This window comes from Mesoplodon densirostris, chromosome 19, assembly GCF_025265405.1.
Source record: "Mesoplodon densirostris isolate mMesDen1 chromosome 19, mMesDen1 primary haplotype, whole genome shotgun sequence".
NCBI classification, from domain to species: domain Eukaryota; kingdom Metazoa; phylum Chordata; class Mammalia; order Artiodactyla; family Ziphiidae; genus Mesoplodon; species Mesoplodon densirostris.
The window spans coordinates 18,180,143-18,196,589 of record NC_082679.1 but is presented as its reverse complement, the minus strand read 5'-3'; the positions used below and the strand labels follow the sequence as shown (position 1 = coordinate 18,196,589).

General features: G+C 43.8%; 1 protein-coding gene across 1 annotated transcript in view; it reads left to right on the top strand.

Moving 5' to 3' along the window:
• GPATCH1 (G-patch domain containing 1) overlaps nucleotides 1-16,447 on the top strand; it is a 45,026-nt gene that overhangs the window by 11,887 nt on the left and 16,692 nt on the right. The window contains exons 7-15 of the mRNA XM_060083784.1: nucleotides 680-922; nucleotides 1,994-2,141; nucleotides 5,368-5,447; nucleotides 7,995-8,199; nucleotides 10,107-10,403; nucleotides 11,376-11,554; nucleotides 11,824-11,951; nucleotides 12,943-13,079; nucleotides 13,419-13,585. Coding sequence (XP_059939767.1) covers nucleotides 680-922; nucleotides 1,994-2,141; nucleotides 5,368-5,447; nucleotides 7,995-8,199; nucleotides 10,107-10,403; nucleotides 11,376-11,554; nucleotides 11,824-11,951; nucleotides 12,943-13,079; nucleotides 13,419-13,585 — 1,584 coding nt within the window. The remainder of the gene's footprint in view (nucleotides 1-679; nucleotides 923-1,993; nucleotides 2,142-5,367; nucleotides 5,448-7,994; nucleotides 8,200-10,106; nucleotides 10,404-11,375; nucleotides 11,555-11,823; nucleotides 11,952-12,942; nucleotides 13,080-13,418; nucleotides 13,586-16,447) is intronic.

The window sequence follows — 16,447 nt, the reverse complement described above, 5'->3', positions numbered from 1 at the left end:
ATAGCAGTGGGCGCCAAGGGGGAGAGATAAATTGGGACTTTGAGATTAACATATACATACTACCATATAAAAAATAGGTAAACAACAAGGACCTACTGTATAGCACAGGGAACTATATTCAATATCTTGAAATAACCTATAATGGAAAATAATCTGAAAAAGAATATATGTGTATATATATATATACATATATAAAACTGAATCGGGCTTCCCTGGTGGCGCAGTGGTTGAGAGTCCGCCTGCCGATGCAGGGGACACGGGTTCGTGCCCCGGTCTGGGAAGATCCCACATGTCGCGGAGCGGCTGGGCCTGTGTGCCATGGCCGCTGAGCCTGTGCGTCCGGAGCCTGTGCTCTGCAACGGGAGAGGCCACAACAGTGAGAGGCCCGCGTACCGCAAAAAACCCCAAAAAAACAAAAAACCAAACCAGTCACTTTGCTGTGCACCTGAAATTAACACTGCATTGTAAATCAACTATACTTCAATTAAAAAAAGGTTAAAAAAATGGAGTTGTTTGTTATCGTTTGTTCAGGGACTTGATTTAGTCATTTGTAATCGTGGAAACGAAAGTATGATAATTGTTCTGTTTGGAATTAATCACTGCATTTGAAAATAGTATTTTACAGGCTTTACACCAGGCAGTGACTCACCTTCATTCCATTTTGAAACACTGAAAATAGGATGAAGATGACGACTACTTGCCAGAAAATGTGACCTTTGCACCCAAAGATGTCACACCTGTGGATTTCACACCTAAAGATAATGTACATGGACTGGCTTACAAGGGCCTGGATCCCCACCAAGCACTGTTTGGAACTTCAGCAGAACACGTTAATCTCTTTAGTGGTGGACCCGAGGGCGCCAACAATCTTCTTGGAGAGGTTGGAGTGAATAAAGGAAGAAAATTGGGAATTTCAGGCCAGGTAAAAGTGTTTCTGTTTTATAAACAGGGAACCATTGACAAATGAGAATTCTTGCTGTATTATATCAGCCCCATAGTAAGCACTCATTATTCGTTGACTAAATGAAGACCTTAAAGTGGTTGTATTGTCCTTAGGAGCTTGTCCAAAGACATGTAAAGCACACCGTCCTAATTTGAATATGTGTTCCTGAGACCCTGTGACCTAATGTGCCCGGTGGAGTTTGTGTGTGAGGAGTGAGGACTGCTTTCCCACACCCCTGTGGGGCTGAGCAGAAACCCACACTCACCTCTTTCATTTAGTTAATAGTTGAATTACAATCTGCATCTCCAAGTTCAGGTCCAAGTTGTACTACCTCTCCGACTCTTTCCTAGTGCTGCAAGCCTTAAGTCAGGAACCTGGGTGTAAGTTTCACTTTTACCAAGGGGCCTTGGTAAAAAGACTTGCTTTTTACCTTTGAGGAGATGGAGAGCTTTTCCTGATTGCCTGTCTTCTCAAATTGATTCAGAGTCTCTTTCCTAAAATAAGTTCAGAGGATGGCTACTTCGTCATTTCATTTGTACCATTTCATTCCTTCACATGTTTTTTTTCCAATCCTTTTAACAAAAAGTGGTATTTGTTCTTCGCCATTTCCCACAAAGATTAGGAGTTCTTCTAGCAGCCGTTAGAATAGCGGTGGTCTTCAGACCCTGATCACCGGCGCTGGCACCAGACCATGTTGTTCAGTAGATGAACATTCTGCCTTTCTCCTTTTGGAGGCCCCATTTCTCCCCCTGCAGTGCTGCTTGGGTGTCTTCTCCACTCCTCTTCCTGCACTAAGACCCAGACCCATGGCTGCTGCTGAGTCTGGAGGATAGCTGCAGCGCTGGAGGCATGATAATCACTTCTGGTCATTGTTTTCCAAAAGACTTGGATACGTGTGTTAATCTGGGGCTCCCACTCGCTTCTCTCTTGGTGATCTTGAAGTGCTAATGTGGTCTGATCAGTCACATCCTTATAGTAGCCTTATCCCTCAGTGCAGGCAGGCGTGTGCTAACACCTATAATGGCTCAGTGTGAAATCTTGCTTTTGAAGGCTTTTGGTGTAGGTGCCCTGGAAGAGGAAGACGATGATATCTATGCCACGGAAACTCTATCCAAGTATGATACCATTTTGAAGGATGAAGAGCCTGGAGATGGACTCTATGGCTGGACAGCACCCAGGCAATATAAAAATCAGAAAGGTAATTCCATGGACCCACAACTGATGGTAGACCAAGTGTTGGGACATTAGCCTCCGAGGAGCAGGGAGTTGTTGGTCAGAGATGCAGAGTGAGGAACAAGTGGGGATAAGAGAGGCCCATTGTGGGAAGTAAGACAGAAGTGGGATTTAGACCCGTTCAAGGCCAAAGCCAACTGTCAAGACAGAGTCAAGTGGGGAGGAGGAAGGGGCCTGGAATCAGGGAAGGAGCAAGTGTGTGGACACGTGCTTGCTCGTGTTGCAGGTCAGAGCTGACACTGGGTCAGAGGGACGCACTCCCAGCTCAAGGAACTGGGCAGGTAGCCAAAGGAGGTCAACTGAGGCAGCGGGTCAGGAGGCCAGGCATGGGGACCAGGTGGCAGGTGCACAGAGAGCCGGCAGCAAAACGGAGATCAGTGCCCAGCTCATCTCATCACTTAAACTCATCTGGTTCCTAAGGGGCTCTTGTTGAGCTAGGAGATGAACACCTCTTGACACACCTGGAATTTCAAGTCAGAGTCTTAGAGTGATTCAGATTCTATGGTTCTAAGTAGGATTTCAGTTTTTCTTTCCAGAAAAGGTATAGGAAGGAGTCAGTAGGTATTAATGGCATGTGATTTTGATTCAGTCAAACCTGGATTTGAATCGTAGCTCTCAATCAGACCCAGATTCGAATCCCAGCTCTCTCCTGCCCAGCTGCATGACCATGGGCAAGGCTTGTAGCCTCTCTGGGCGTCATTTGTAAAGGGAGGATAAAATGCACTCTGGGGGTCATTGTGAGGATTAAATGGCATCACAGGTTTGGCATAGTACCTGCCCCAAAGACTGAATAAATGGCACCTACTGTAACAACCACTTAAAGTAAGGAGGTGAGAGTTCAGATAAAAGAATCTATTTAGATGTTTTTAGCTATAGTCAGATCAAGTTTGATCTGACTCTTATAAAATACATCTAAATAATCTAAGCATCACTCCCCAAAATGGTGCCAGTTTTACATTTCTAGAGAAAAAAGCAGGTGAGAAACAGTCTTTAGTTTGCTTAATGGCTGTGAGCACAGACTGTGAAGACAGATTCCCTGGGCTCCCATCCTGGCTCTCCCCATTTATCAGCTGTGACTTCAGGCAGGCTGTTCCACCTCTCTGTGCCTCAGCGTCCTTGCCTGGGCAATGGGCACGGCAATGGCTTACCTATCCCACGGAAATTTAATGTGCGTAAAGGGCTTAGAACGTGCCTGGCACACAGCAAGCACTCTGCAAGTGTGAGTGGCCTCTGTCACCGTCGCCACGAAAAGAACCCAGGGTTTTACACGAGGTGCTGGGCAGGTGTGCACCCAGACGTGAGTAGGTGTTACCTCTGGGTGGGAACTAGGCTACTTTTATTTTCTTCCTTTTGCTCACCTATATTTTCAGATTTTTCTACTAAGACTATGTACTATTTTTATAACTTAAAAGAAGATATATTATATTAAATTAATGTTATATTATAGATTATATTAACATGTTAGTTATTACACTAACTATATCAACATACTGACGCATACTATATTACTAATATTAATATAATGTATTAATTTATAATAATTACTAATCTATAATAAATATACATATTTAAATCTGCCTTCTTAGCCAAATCTTTGTATAACACCTTTGCCCTGGCTGATTAATCCCAGCCCTTCCCCCATCAAGCCTGGGTTGGTGCCACCCTCTGAGGTCCCCACCCTCTGCTCATGCCCTCTCTGCCACAGTTCCCTCTCCTACCCTTAGGGTCACAACATCTATAGTTTTGACCTTACGGTTTTTCACTGAGTGAATCTATACGTAGCCAGTCTCCACGGCTGATTTTTAAATTGTTCTTGTTTTTTTTCCAGGATAAGTAGGGCTATAGTATCCTCATGGCTCTCTCTTTGTAGACATTTGTTTATTTCTTCATAAAGGTGAAATTTGCTGGGTTTTTTTAAAATAATAAATTGATTTATTTATTTTTGGCTGCTCTGGGTCTTCGTTGCTGCCTGCAGACTTTCTCTAGTTGCAGCGAGCGAGGGCTACTCTTCATTGCAGTGCGTGGGCTTCCCATTGCAGTGGCTTCTCTTGTTGTGGAGCACAGGCTCTAGGGGTGAGGGCTTCAGTAGTTGTGGCCTGCGGGCCATAGAGCTCGTGGGCTTCAGTAGTTGTGGTGCATGGGCTTAGTTGCTCCGCGGCATGTGGGATCCTCCCAGACCAGGGATCAAACCCGTGTCCCCTGAATTGGCAGGCAGATTCTTAACCACTGTGCCACCAGGGAAGTCCCAAATTGCTGGGTTTTAAAAGAATACAAAATTCGAAGAATGTAATTTAATCCTATATTACCCTACAGAATTTTAGGGACTTCCAGAAGCTGGTCCAAAAGTTCTACGTCAGTTGAAGTGCAAAGAATGACATTGTGGGGAGGGTAGTTACAGGGCAGTGCTGCATTATAAGCGGCTGAAAACCTCAGTGCCACCTGCCCTGCGGGCAGCCGTGCCTGCTTCAGGGTTCAGCACCCAGCTGTGTAAGTGCTGGTGGTCATGTAGCATGAAAATGCAGTTCATGCATATGGATTTTCGACCTAACCTCTATGTGCAGAAAATCCTTGAGAATCAAAGGGGTTGTCTCCACAACCAATAGATCATCCCTGGCTGCAAGTTAGAGGGCATTAGTCATATGCTGAATCAGTGATCTTTATCTCTTGTTAGAATTTCAGTTGGAAAAAGACACAAGCACCTTTTAATTGGTCCCACAGTTAGATTACAGGCTGACCTGGTTGTATCGCCTTTTGTGTCTTACTTGGGTGGTTGCTAAAGAAATTGGGAGGTCATGTCCCCATGGTTCTTCACCTAGTTTTAGAAATGACTCTTTCAAAGTTATTTTTATGTTTATCCATACGTGTTCTCTTGATGGTTTTTCTTGAGATCTTTTACTCTACAGAGTATATTCTTTGGTGCCCCTTAGCATAGGACCTTACGTACTTTTTCTAAATAACGATGTTGAGGTGCCACACTGTTACCTGGACAGCCTAATCAGCGGTGTGGTCTGGGCTGCCAGTCACTGAGTCAACAGAGGTGTGAGGGCTTTACATGCCGTTCTTTCCTCCCTTTTACTGATTGCAACTATGACATGTAATGTTTATATTCTCAGAGATAAAAAAACTGAGGTCTTTTGTCTTATTCTGATTTCCTCTGCCTCTGGAATTAATCAAATGACATCATTTTGTAGAATCGGAGAAAGAGCTTCGCTACGTTGGCAAAATTTTGGATGGATTTTCCTTGGCTTCTAAACCTTTATCTTCTAAGAAAGTAAGATTTTTCTTTTTTTTTAAACTGATTTAGCACTTAAAGTATTTGCTGCTGTGTAATCTGAGTTACTGTATTAACAGTTGAAAAGATAAATACATTCTGCTGACAGAAAGCAACAGTCCGGTTACTAGTGATTGTCCAGGGAAACATATTCTGCATTGGAAATGTCAGTCAGTAGCCGCATCGTGTTCAAAACATCTAACTGCTGATCTTTTAAATCCGAACTTGAAGTGAGTGGTTATTTCCGTTAAGGAAGAATTACATTAGAAGCTGGTGGGAGAATGGAATTGATCTAATCCTAGGGGCAATGTAACTTCAAGAAAATTTCAAAGAGCCGTAACAGCCCATGGTCCCAGCTCCTCCTGGGCGCCGTGGAGCACATTAGCTGCTGTGGGCAGGGCTCCCTGGGCTCCTTGCCTGCGCTGAGCAGAAGGGAGACAAGCTGGGAACGTGTGGGTCGAGTCCTGGGGAGAACTCCCCATGCCTTTCCAGGTAGTTCTGTTTCTGTGAGCCTTTTCACAGCTTTGGCCACGTGGCTCTTTAACACCCAGCAGAGTCACGTGTTCACAGGTTAGCATGGGTGCTGGTAACTCAGGAGGGGTGCCTGGCCGTTTGCCTCCTTGTTTTAGATTGTTCCACACTTTAATGGGCTTTTTGATTTTTAACTCAGCAAACATTTGTTAAGTACCTCTGTGGCTTGGCCTGTGGTTCTCCAGAAGCAGGGAGGCCAAGAGCAGCACAGCCTGAGAAACCGTATACGTTATTACAGCAGCTTTGATCTGTTTAGTTGTGATAGTTAATGTGTTGCAACAGAGAGTAGAATATGTTCAGAACAGTGTTGGGCACACAGTCAGCCGCTCTTATTTACCAGAAATGGCATATTATGTCAAAGGAGAATGTGAGTTTTTTACATGTATGAAAAGGGAGCATACAAATGGTTAAGTACTCATTCAGCTTAGGACTCAAGGGTAAACAGAACTGTTTAAATAAGTCTTGGCCCCCAAGTAGCTCCTGCTCATCGAGGGTGCCAGACAGACAAATCCACTGTCGTGGCAGAGTGTGTAAATGGAGATATGGGCACTGGAGGTTCCTCGCTGGCGTAGGGTGTGAACGATTCAGAGCAGGGCTGTGTTCACTGAGCCTTTCACAGAGAGACAGGTTTTCTAATATGTGGCTAAAAACCCAGCCTTTGGTCCAGAGGCAAAACAGAGCAGTGATTTAGCAGAGGGATTGAAATGCTTTGAATCCGATGGCGGATATTAAGAAGAGTCATGTGTATACACCCCTCCTATCTGCCCTGCTCCTGTGGTTTTTTTGTGTCATGGTAACACGAGAGTGTTTGCTGGCTGACTTGGGAGTTACGTTTTTCAGAGAAGGCCGTCAGGCTAAGATGATAAAAAATGAGGTTTCCTAACAATGATAATAGCACTCTTTCATGACTTTCACTGGACCAGGTGCTCGCCCCAGGCTGCACTTTACCACCACCTGGGAAGCTTGGGAAACTCCGACTGCAGCCGACTTTTCTGTGGGATGGGACGCAAGCGTCAGCATTGTTAAACCTCTTGAGTGAGCGCTGTGTGCGTCTGGGGCTGAGAACCACAGCCAGAGAGTGTTCAGTGCTTCACTGGTTACAGAGCTCAGAATTCCAGGTAGCTGAAAAATCTAGAAAACAGCTTAAACAGGACTGTCCATAAATATGTGTTTGTTAGACCAAGAGCAAGGGAGACCATTTAGAGCAATAATTTAAAAATATCTAATACTTTCTTTTAGCTTATCTGTTCTACCATCATTGATACCTGAATTTCCCAAATGTATTTCAATTTCACTTCAGTCAGCTTTTGAATGAAAAATACCTTGGACCAAAAAACAAGGCCTGAAACTCCAATTTGGAACTGAAACGTAACCAGAAAAAGAATTCTGAATTTATTTATTAAAAAAAAAGTTTTCTTTAACCCTAATGTGATTTTTAAAAATTAATTAATTAAGTAGTTAATTAAGGCTGTGCCGGGTCTTCGTTGCGGCATGCGTGTGAGATCTAGTTCCCCAACCAGGGATCGAACCCGGGCCCCCTGCATTGGGAGCACAGAGTCTTACCCACTGGACCACCAGGGAAGTCCCAAGAATTCTGAGTTTAAAAGTAACTTATTTAAAGTTATTCTTTTTATTGAAGCTGGGAATCATACTTTTCTACATTTGCTGATTCACAACGGGCCAGTTTTGCACGTGGGCCAGTAGTAGTAACTATAGTTGTCGTTATTGTTCTCAGGTAAAGCATGCGTGTTAGCATCTCTGAGTAGAGTGGTCGGGGTGATATTTAAATGTCTGGCCACGAGAACAGTGTGGTTCTGGTGACCCTCCGGATCCAGGACGGATGTTGGCGGGGCTCCTGGGCAGGCTGTTCCCAGTGCTGCCTCCCCGCCAGGTGCTAGAGCCTGGGAACGGGTGGGGTTAACCACGCTCAGAGGTACTGAGTTTTCTTGGTTAAATGAAACATGATCCCCTTGCAGCCTGTATGTTCTGAGTTTTGTTTTGTTTTGTTTTTGTAAGGTTTATCCACCACCCGAATTGCCAAGAGACTATCGACCAGTGCATTATTTCAGACCTGTGGTGGCTGCAACATCAGAGAACTGCCACGTACTTCAGGTATTATCAGAGTCAGCGGGAAAGCCAACACATGACCCAGGGACACATAGTAGGCACCAACTGAATGCCTCCAAGCGGGGAGAGTTGCTAGGAGAACCGCCTAGTCAAGGTACGTGCCACAGAGAAGATTAAAATCATTACATTTATAATAATCTGAGTTATCCAAATCAAAATGGAAAGTCATTTTCCCACTGAAAGTTTTTACACAATTTTGTATTCCCAAACTGTGGGAATAAAATTGTTTATTGTGAACGGCGTAGTTAACAGTGTACACATCCTTGTTGTTTTCCCACCATCAGTTTGAGTTGTATCATTTAAATTATAAACCCAGTCTTAAGTGCAGCAGTTTTCAGACTTTTGATAATTGTCCCAAGAATGAAGCAAAGACTAGGGCCATGTGTACCTTCACTTTTTCTGCACAGCCTGGGAACGTATTGTTTTCTTCTCAGGGGAAAAGGGTACTGTTGCTCTTTTCCTGAAAGCCTAAAGGAATGAGTGTGTCTGAAAGGATGGATAGACATGGAGAATCCCCTTGTAGGCTGGAACCGAGAGACCCACTATGAGAGGTGGACTTGGACTTGCCGTTTGGGAGCCTAATAGGTACCTCAGCTACAACAGACCAAAAGAGTACTCTTGGTTGCCTGCTTCCTTCCCCAAAGTCGCTCTTTCTTCAGCTTTCCCCTTCCCAGTAAATGATACCACCAGTGACCCGCTGCCTGGCCCAGAATACGGGAACCCTAATTCTTAGCTCCTTTCTTTCCCTGCCTCCCCGCTCCCTACCCAGTCCCTCAGCAAGTCCTCTCAGCTCTACCCTCAGCATGCGAGGGGACCCCATCCACTTCTCTTCGTTTCCGCTGCTTCCACCCTGGTCTCAGCACCCATATTCTCTCACCTGGATCATTGCAGCAGCCCTTCATTGGTCTCCTTAGTTCCCTTCCTTTTTCTCTGCAGCCTGTTCCCTTTAACAGCAGCCAGATGTATCACTCCCCACCTGCCCCCGCTAAAGCGCTCCAGTACTGCTCACACTAAGGAAAAGTCCAGACTGCCCACAGGGCCCTGTGGACCCCACCCTGCCTACCTTTCAGGCCACAGCTTACACCACTTTCCCTGAGCCCCCTGTGGTCCAGCCCCATGACCCTCCCTCCTACCCTCTGAACCTGCCGACCATGATGCCACCTCGGGGCCTTCATACTTCCTCTGCCTCTCTTTTCTCTCACATTTTGGCTCTTTTTTTTTTTTTTTTGGCCGCGCCGTGTGGCTTGTGGGATCTTAGTTCCCCGACCAGGGATTGAATCTGGGCCCTCGGCAGTGAAAGCGCGGAGTCCTAACCACTGGACCGCCAGGGAATTCCCGGCTCCTTCTTTTTACTTAGAACTTACCTCAGATATTATCTTTTTAGAGGGCCTTTCCAGGCTTTCCCTGCCCACTGTTTAAGCTAGTTAGCTCTCCCTCTGCCCCCATGGCCAGCCCTCTCACACAGGTCGCCCTGTTTGTTTCTCCCCACGGTCCTCCTCTCGTGGTGGCCCTCTGGTGTTGCTTCTTGGTTTCTTTAATGTCCATCTCCCTCACTAGTGAGAGCAGGACCTCATCTGTGTTACTCTCCCAGCCCCAGGCCTGGCAGTGGGTGCTCAGTGAGCATTTGTGACACGCGTGAGCGTTTGATGGGTAGCTGTGCTCTGAGCCAGGGCCTGTGCTGGGCAGGACCATGGAGATGGTGGTTGCCACAGACTGGAGGTCCGGAGTCTGGGATGTCAGGTTCCTCATTCTAGGACCACTCACTGGCATTATAAACATCCAAGTACTAACCTCCACTTTTGCCAACTGTAGAATAGGTGTGTCATTATTTTATTACTGTCTAGTTCACAGGGATAGTATGAACACAGATGAAACACTAAATGTAAAATACTCCCCTCCAGTTACATAAATTTGTGATATTGAAAATGTATGTAGAGAGATATGTGAGTATAGATGTCTTATGATGCTTTTCATCTCTTGCTATTATTGTTTCTTTTTTAGGGGCACCTACTTCAGTGTTAGAATTTCTGTCCGAAAAAGATAAAGAGAGACTCAAAGAAATGAAGCAGGCAACTGACCTTAAAGCAGCTCAACTCAAGGCCAGGAGTCTGGCCCAGAATGCCTCTAGCAGCAGACCCCAGCCCTCCTCTCCAGACGTCGGACACTGCTCTTGGCACATGGCATTGAGTGGTGGCACAGCCCCCGTAAGAGCCAGCAACTTCAAACCTTTCGCAAAAGATCCAGAAAAGCAAAAACGATATGAAGAGTTTTTAGTAAATGTGAAACAGGGTCAGAAAGGTGGGTGCTAGGCCTGGGCCTCCCACGTGTCGCCAGGGGCGGTGTTCTTACTGTTCTGACCCTAGGCCCAGATTCAGAATTGAGGTATCCTGCTCTGGCAGTGTTTTACTTTGCCCTGCTATGAACACTGTAAAGATTTCAGGCCCTGGCTCTTGACTTGAGAAAGCAAGAACAATCAGTCTGTGTTTCTCTGTATCTTGGGTCCCAAAGATAGCAGTTTAAGTAGAGAGTGTGCCTTGGCAGCGGCTAATGCTAAATTACAGACCATTTACTGTTTGCAAATGCTTGACTTCTGTGTAAGGGTTGCATTTCCTGCCACGAGAACAAGGTCATTTCCCACTCTATCTTAAGATCCTAACCATCTAGCTCTAAATCATAGTCTAAAATTTAACTCACAAAGATAGTTGGCTGTTGAACCATTACATGGGGAAAAAGTCACTCTGTGATCTATGAAGTAAATATGGCAAGACGGAGGCAAGAAATTGCTCTTATACACAGTAGTCCTTGTGAGAGCTTGTCAGCAAATTAGAGGGGTTGGTTTTCAAAAGCAGATCTTTGTGTACTGTGCCTTAACTCCCACTTAGATTCCACACCCCTAGTGTTTACATGTTAAATTTAAAAAAAAATTAGAGAAAGGAGTGTTTTCTGCTCAAACTTAGGAATACAATTGGGATGAATTTTCACTATCTGGGACTGGTAATAAGTTCCTTGCTTTGAAAATTTAATCAAGCATTAATCCCCAAATGTTTTTCTCTGCTCTATGCAGTAGACAGAATTCAATAAAAGCATCATTTTGAGGGAGGGAGCAATATTACCTGCCAGGTACCTCCCACCATGCTCTTAAAAACCAGGATAATGATTATGTGTTTCCTCTGGTGAAAACTACAGGGATACAGTGGTGCCCACTAGATGTTCCCCTTTAAGTTCCCCATTTTTCCTAGGAGTGAAGCAGTTTCTTGTTCTCTACCATAGATGCTCTGGAATGTTGTCTCGATCCCAGTATGACAGAGTGGGAGCGACGCCGTGAGCGGGATGAGTTTGCTCAGGCAGCCCTGCTGTACGTGTCTTCCCATTCGACCTTGTCCTCCCGGTTCACTCATGCCAAGATGGAAGACGATTCAGAGCAGGTGGAAGTCCCTCGGGACCAAGAGGTCGGTCGCCATCATCCCCTATGTGGTGAATTTTAAAATTAAAACACTGTATAGCCAAAAACGTTAAATCCCTCAGTGAAAAGATCAAAATACACATGGCACTGTAGAATAAGAAATGGCTTTATGCTTTTAGCTTCCAGTGTATTTTAGCAGAAATGTAGCATAAGCCGTTCTGAAATTTTGGAAGATTGTTTGCAAACTTGTAAATGGAAAAGCAGACAGGTCAGTTGTGTGGCCACTTGATGAAACAGATGACTGTCTTTTCCCAGAATGACGTCAGTGACAAGCAGTCGGCTGTGAAGATGAAGCTGTTTGGGAAGCTTACCCGAGACACATTTGAGTGGCACCCTGACAAGCTTCTGTGTAAGAGGTTTAATGTCCCTGACCCATATCCAAGGTAAGTTGGAGAAACCTGCCCTTACATCAGTACTTATTCCCCTGTATTAAAGCTAACTTTCCACCTACATATTCATTTAAATTTCCTTTTTCTAGATGAACTTACTTGTAAATGCTTGGAGCTGCAGACTTTGCAGATTTAACTTCTATTAATTTGTTACTAAAAAAAAAAAAGCAGACATCCAGGTAGCAAAGATAGGAAACTCAGATACACCAAGTTACAAAAACAATGGCTGTCTAATTTGCCACCTTTTTAATCACACACAGAGAGTTTACATTTAAAATGAAACATGTTTTCTGATTCTCTGTACAAGTTCAGTACCTTCTTATTTGATTGTAAACACCACAAGAAAGCATATACAGTTGAATCAGAGACTTTGTCAGGAAATTGAGATATATTTTTAGCAGTGGAACTTTTCCTTCATGGAAATCCATTGTCAAAGTTAAATTCTAGGGCTTCCCTGGTGGCACAGTAAAGAATATGCCTGCCAATGCAGGGGACATGGGTTCAAGCCCTGGCCTGGGAAGATCCCACATACTGTGAAGCAACTAAGCCTGTGCGCCACAACTACTGAGCCCACGAGCCACAACTACTGAAGCCCATGTGCCTAGAGCCTGTGCTCCGCAACAAGAGAAGCCACGACAATGAGAAGCCCGCACACCACAATGAAGAGTAGCCCCCACTCGCCACAACTAGAGAAAGCCCGCACGCAGCAACAAAGACTCAACGCAGCCAAAAATAAATAAATTAAAAAAAAAAAGTTAAATTCTAGCTCTTACTATAATAATAAAAAACTCATGGCTCCTAAAGTCAGACATTCCAAATTCTAAAATTGCTTTGAGAAGCAAAAACATCTTAAGGGACCTTTTCAGCCAAGTAGAAGAGCTACTGATGAAAAACATAAGATGGACAGCCTTATAGGAATTGGATTTTATCCTCACAGTTGTTATTAAAATTATTTATATATATGTGTTTCCTTTTTAATCCCCAGTTCAACTTTGGTTGGCTTACCAAGAGTGAAACGTGACAAATACTCAGTCTTCAACTTTCTGACAGTCCCAGAGACAGCTTCCTCACCTGCAACTCAAGCATCAAGTGAGAAAGTTCCGCAGCACCGAGATCCCGACAGTGAGTAGGGCTTCCCCAGGTCCATGGTCTCAACCCATAGCCTGTCGGGAAGACAGAAGTAAAGGGTCATCTTGTCATAGGGGTACACGTAGTGTGAACTCTCCTTCCATTAAAAGAATCGTTCATATGAATACATTAGCTTGTGCTGAAGTGGTCCAGATATACACTATTTTGGGTTGGAGCTCTGCTTCACCATCTGCCACATTCCCAGCACCTTGCACAGTGCCTGGACCATACATAGTAGGCTCGCTGATGTTCTTAAATGAATTAAAGAACCATAATGCAGAGCTTGCCTTTTGCTTGCTAATTCTAATGTTAGGTCTACGTACTACCTTTCAGAATCAAGAAAACCATCCAGATGGGATACATCTAAACAAGAAAAGAAAGAAGATTCCATTGGTGAATTTTTAAGTTTGGCTAGATCAAAAGTTGGTCCACCTAAACAAGAGTCCAGTCCATTAGTAAACAAAGAGGAAGAGCATACAATGGAATCAGTCTCAAATAAGGTATTTGGGGCTCTCAAATTCTCTTTGCCAGGCTGACTGTGGCCTTTGCCTTTCTCTGTGGTGATGCTTTTTGTTATTCGATAGCAGTGGTCAGCCGACTTTTGCTGTGAAAGGCCAGATATTAAATATTTTAGGCTTTGTGTGCCATACAGTATCACAACTATTCACCTTTGCTGTTGAGTGTGAAAGAAACCACAGGCAATATGAAAAAAATTGAGTACATCTGTGTTCCAATACAACTTTATTTACAAAAACAGGCAGTGGGTTGGATTTGGCCCATGGGCAGTAGTTTGCCCACATCTGCTGTACAATTCACCAATTTTGGCTATAGCTTTAATCATTTGAGGAGAGGTTATAAACTTCTCTGCCTAGAATGGCTTTCACTTAGCATCAGCCACTGAAACAAAATTCAGTGTATTGTACAGAAAATATGATTTTTCAAGTAACAAGTAATCCCTTTTGTGGAGAGTATAGAGAAAATATCCGTTGGATTTTTAAAAAAATTACTGCCTAGGGCTTCCCTGGTGGCGCAGTGGTTGAGAGTCCGCCTGCCGATGCAGGGGACACGGGTTCGTGCCCCGGTCTGGGAGGATCCCACGTGCCACGGAGCGGCTGGGCCCGTGAGCCATGGCCGCTGAGCCTGCGCCTCCGGAGCCTGTGCTCTGCAATGGGAGAGGCCACAACAGTGAGAGGCCCGCGTACCGCAAAAAAAGAAAAAAAAATTACTGCCTAAATAGTTGAGTTGAACTTAATAAAAAGTTGGTTTTATTTCTAATAGCCTCATTAAAATTATTTTTTAAATAAACATACATTAAACTTGACTTAAAAAAAAAGTGCAGTTCAGTGAGTTGTTATACATATGTAGATTCATGGAACCATTACCACAATCAGGATGTGAAATGATACCATCACCCCAAAAAACTCCCTCATGCTGTCCCTTCATAGTCATACCCTCCCCTCACCCCAAGCCCTGGTCAACCATTGATCTCCCCTCTGTCTCAATAGTTTTGCTCCTTCCAGAACATTATATAAATGGAATCAGACGATATACATATGTAGCCTTTTGAAACTGGCTTCTTTCACTCTGTCATACGTTTGAGATTCATCAGTACTGTGTGTGTATCAGTAGTTCCTTCCTTTTTATTGTTTAACAATATTTCACTGTATGGGTACACCACAGCTTGGTCCATTCATTCTTTGAGGACATATGGTTGTTTCCAGCTTTTGGCTATCATAAATAAAGCTGCTATGAATATTCATGTGCAAATTTGTATATGAACATAAGTTTACACTTCCCTAGGGTAAATACCTAACAGTGGGATTACTGGGTAAGAGCTAAATATAGATGTAACTTTATAAGAAACTATCAAACTTTATTCCCAAGTGCTTGCTTCATGTATTTTGAAACTCTCTTGTTAGGTGCATACGCATTTAGGATAGTTATATTTTTTTTGATGAATTGACCTGTTCATCATTATGTAATATTACTCTTTATCCCTGATTATTTGCATAGTATGTATTTCTCCATCTTTTCACTTTTAATCTATTTGATTATATTTAAAGTGGGTTTTTAATAAGCAACATGTCATTGTCATTAGGTGCTTTATTTTTAAATACATTCTGATAATCTGTATGTTTTACTTTTTGTATGTTTTGACCGTTTGTATTTAATGTAACTTGTTGATGTAATTTGGATTTTGGTCTGCAGTTTTATTGTTTGTTTTCTGTTCCCACTCTTTTCTGTTTCTCTCTTTCTCCTTTCCTACCTTCTTTTGTATCACTTTAATAATTTTAAGTTTTCCATTTGAATTGATCTATTATATATTTTTTTACTCTATTTTTGCAGTGATTGCTCTAGGGATTACAATATACATACTTAACCTTTTCACCATGTATTTAGGATTGATGTTTTACCACTTCAAGTGGAATAGACAATCCTTACCGTCCCTTTACTCTCCCTGCTTTACATTGTAGTCTTACACGTTAATATATATATATATATATATATAAAATGAAAACCTCATCAGACAATATTTAAATTTTTGCTTTCAGTTGTTATACACATTTTAGAGAACTGCTGAGGAGATAATGGTCTGTTTGATTTACTTGGATATTTTTTTTTTTTTTTTGCTGTACGCGGGCCTCTCACTGTTGTGGCCTCTCCCGTTGCGGAGCACAGGCTCCGGACGCGCAGGCTCTGCGGCCATGGCTCATGGGCCCAGCCGCTCCACGGCATGTGGGATCTTCCTGGACCGGGGCACGAACCCATGTCCCCTGCATCGGCAGGCGGACTCTCAACCACTGCGCCACCAGGGAAGCCCTACTTGGATATTTAACATTTCTGTTCCTGAAGTTCCAGGTTTCCCTCTTTTTAAAAAAATTTTTTTTTAATTCTTTTATTTTTTTGGTTGTGCTGCACAGCATGCGGGATCTTAGTTCCCCGATCAGGGATTGAACCCATGCCTCCTGCAGTGGAAGTGAAGAGTCTTAACCACTGGACCACCAGGGAAGTCACAGGTTTCCTTCTCTTATCATTGCCTTCTGTCTAAGGAACTTCCTGTAACATTTCTTTTTTTTTTTCTTTTTTTTTTTTTTTGCGGTATGCGGGCCTCTCACTGTTGTGGCCTCTCCTGTTGCGGAGCACAGGCTCCGGACGCGCAGGCTTAGCGGCCATGGCTCACGGGCCCAGCCACTCCGTGGCATGTGGGATCTTCCCGGACCAGGGCACGAACCCATGTCCCCTGCATCGGCAGGCGGACTCCTGTAGCATTTCTTTTACAGCAGTTCCAACAACTAATTCCCTTAATTTTCTTTCATCTGAGAATATCCTGTATTCCATCTTCACTCCTAAAGGATGTTTTT